The following is a 2,163-nucleotide window of genomic DNA, read 5'->3' as shown; positions in this document are numbered from 1 at the left end:
CTCGGCCCTTTATACTCAAACTCATATTTTCTTTGTCAGGCCAATGCTTATTTCGCAGCGTCTTCTACTCAAGCTATCAAAATGAGAGGCGACTATAATGCATTGCAGGCTTCCATGAAGCAGATGACTATCTCCTCAGGGGAGTGGGAGTCTAGGGCCCATGAGGTGGAGGGCAAGCTTGCCATCATGGAGAAGAAATATGCTAGCTCGGAAGAGAAGAGGAAGAAGAAATGGAAAGACCTTGAGGATGCTTATCACAGATCCACCAGGTTCACCACGATAATGGACGAGTACAATGACAAGATGCGCCCCGTTAACCTGGCAATAGGTTGGAATAGGGGAGTCAAAGACGCTCAAGGCGTATGGCCGGATGTGGTTGATCTAAGCCTTCTATCTTGCCCTTAGAAGCTTCCTGTTATGGACCTATCTGAGCACCTTCCAGATCCGTGCCTTCGACTCCTCACATGAGGCCCCACTCAAGTTATGGTTCCGGCTCTAAAGGCAAAGCCCCTTCGGGTAGTCCCAAGTCCAGGGCAGCCCTCCGAGGGAAGATGAGGGAGCTAATTCCAGAAGCAGTGGTTCTTCTTTTGAGGAAGGCTCGGATGGCGAGGGGGAGGACTCTTATGATGAGTGAATGATGTGCCCTTGCATGGCCTTGATTTCCGTATGTGGCTTTTATTTTCAGAACTTAATTTGAACCTTATTGGTCTGTAACCTATTGGTCCTTCGGGACTTTAACTAATGATCCTTCGGGATCTTTTATCTATGCACTGTATTTAATTTTATTTCATACTTGTCTTTTATTTTCGGCATTTGGTCCTTCGGGACTTGCATTCTTTAGATGCTCGTACTTAAATAAATTGGTAGACAAGATGATAGAAATAAACTTGCATCAGTAGATAATATCTCTAAGAAATGGGTTCAACCCTTACATAAGATGGTTTCTTCGACCTTATTTGTAAACTTAATACTAAGTACTAGGAACATGTAGTGAATGTCCTAAACATAATAAATCTTCAGGTTTGAAGCATACCAAGTGCGAGGCACTTCATCACCATTCAGGGTCTATAACTTGTGGGATCCTCGTCCCAGTGTCTTCCTGACCTTATAAGGTCCTTCCCAGTTGGGGGCTAGTTTTCCTCTCTCCCCTACTCCTGATGCATCAATCTTCCTTAGAACCAAATCTCCCTGTTGAAAGAACCTTTCTTTAACCCATCTATTGTAATAGAGGGAGGCTCTTTGTTGATGCTCTGCATTACGGGCGTTGGCCTCATCCCTGACCTCGTCAATGAGATCGAGAGCGAGCCTCATGCCTTCTTCATTTGTCTCTGGCTCGTAAGCTTCGATCCTAGGGGATCCATGAGTGATTTCAAGGGGCACCACTGCCTCGGCTCCATAAGCCAGCATGAATGGGGTCGCTTCAGTTGTCACTTTGCAGGTGGTTCGATATGCCTATAGTATGGGAAGCAGCTCATCCACCCAAGTGTTTCTCGAGCGTTCAACCCTCTTCTTAAGTCTATCAAGGATGATTCTGTTAGCAACATCTGCTTGCCCATTTGCCTGAGGATGTGCAACGGAGGTAAAGCGAAGTTCTATGTTGTTATCGTCACAGTACTCTCTGAACTCTGCATTATCAAATTGTTTCTCATTATCCGTGACAAGGATGTGTGGGATTTCATATCGGTATATCACATTCTCCCAGAAGAATTGGGTAATTTGCTTGGTGGTTATCTTGGCTAGTGCCTTAGCCTCAATCCACTTTGTAAAGTAGTCTATGGCTACCACAATGAACTTCCTCTGTCCCGATGTTATAGGAAATGGTCCAAGTATGTCCATTCCCCACATTACAAAAGGGATGGGTGTGCTGATCGACGTAAGCCTCTCTGGGGGCTGTCATACTATCGGAGCGTGCCTCTGTCATCTTTCACATTTCTTCACATAAGCCTTTGCATCGGCTAGCATAGTTGGCCAGCAGAACCCCAATTGAGTTATCTTGTGAGCGAGTGACCTGCTCCCCAGGTCTTGTCCACAAATCCCTTCATGGGCTTCTTTAAGTGCCTCCTCTGCTTTAAGAGGTCTTAAGCACTTCAAGTATGGAATAAGAAAGGACCTTTTTGTAAAGAAGGCCTTCAATCAACGAGTATCTTAATGCTCTAACCGACA

General features: G+C 45.4%; 1 protein-coding gene across 1 annotated transcript; it reads right to left on the bottom strand.

The window, feature by feature from the left end:
• Positions 1 to 1,065: 1,065 nt before the first annotated feature.
• On the bottom strand, positions 1,066 to 1,407 carry LOC141718941 (uncharacterized). The gene has a single exon (XM_074521315.1). It carries the CDS (start codon positions 1,405 to 1,407, stop codon positions 1,066 to 1,068), a length of 342 nt encoding a protein of 113 aa, XP_074377416.1.
• Positions 1,408 to 2,163: the final 756 nt, after the last annotated feature.

Source organism: Apium graveolens, chromosome 4 (assembly GCF_009905375.1).
Source record: "Apium graveolens cultivar Ventura chromosome 4, ASM990537v1, whole genome shotgun sequence".
NCBI lineage: Eukaryota > Viridiplantae > Streptophyta > Magnoliopsida > Apiales > Apiaceae > Apium > Apium graveolens.
The sequence above is the reverse complement of the archived record's forward strand: the minus strand, read 5'-3'. Positions and strand labels throughout refer to the sequence as shown.

Bases quoted from the DNA above. Each gene is read 5' to 3' on its own strand.
- LOC141718941 (XM_074521315.1), bottom strand. From the start codon at position 1,407: ATGCTGGCTTATGGAGCCGAGGCAGTGGTGCCCCTTGAAATCACTCAT.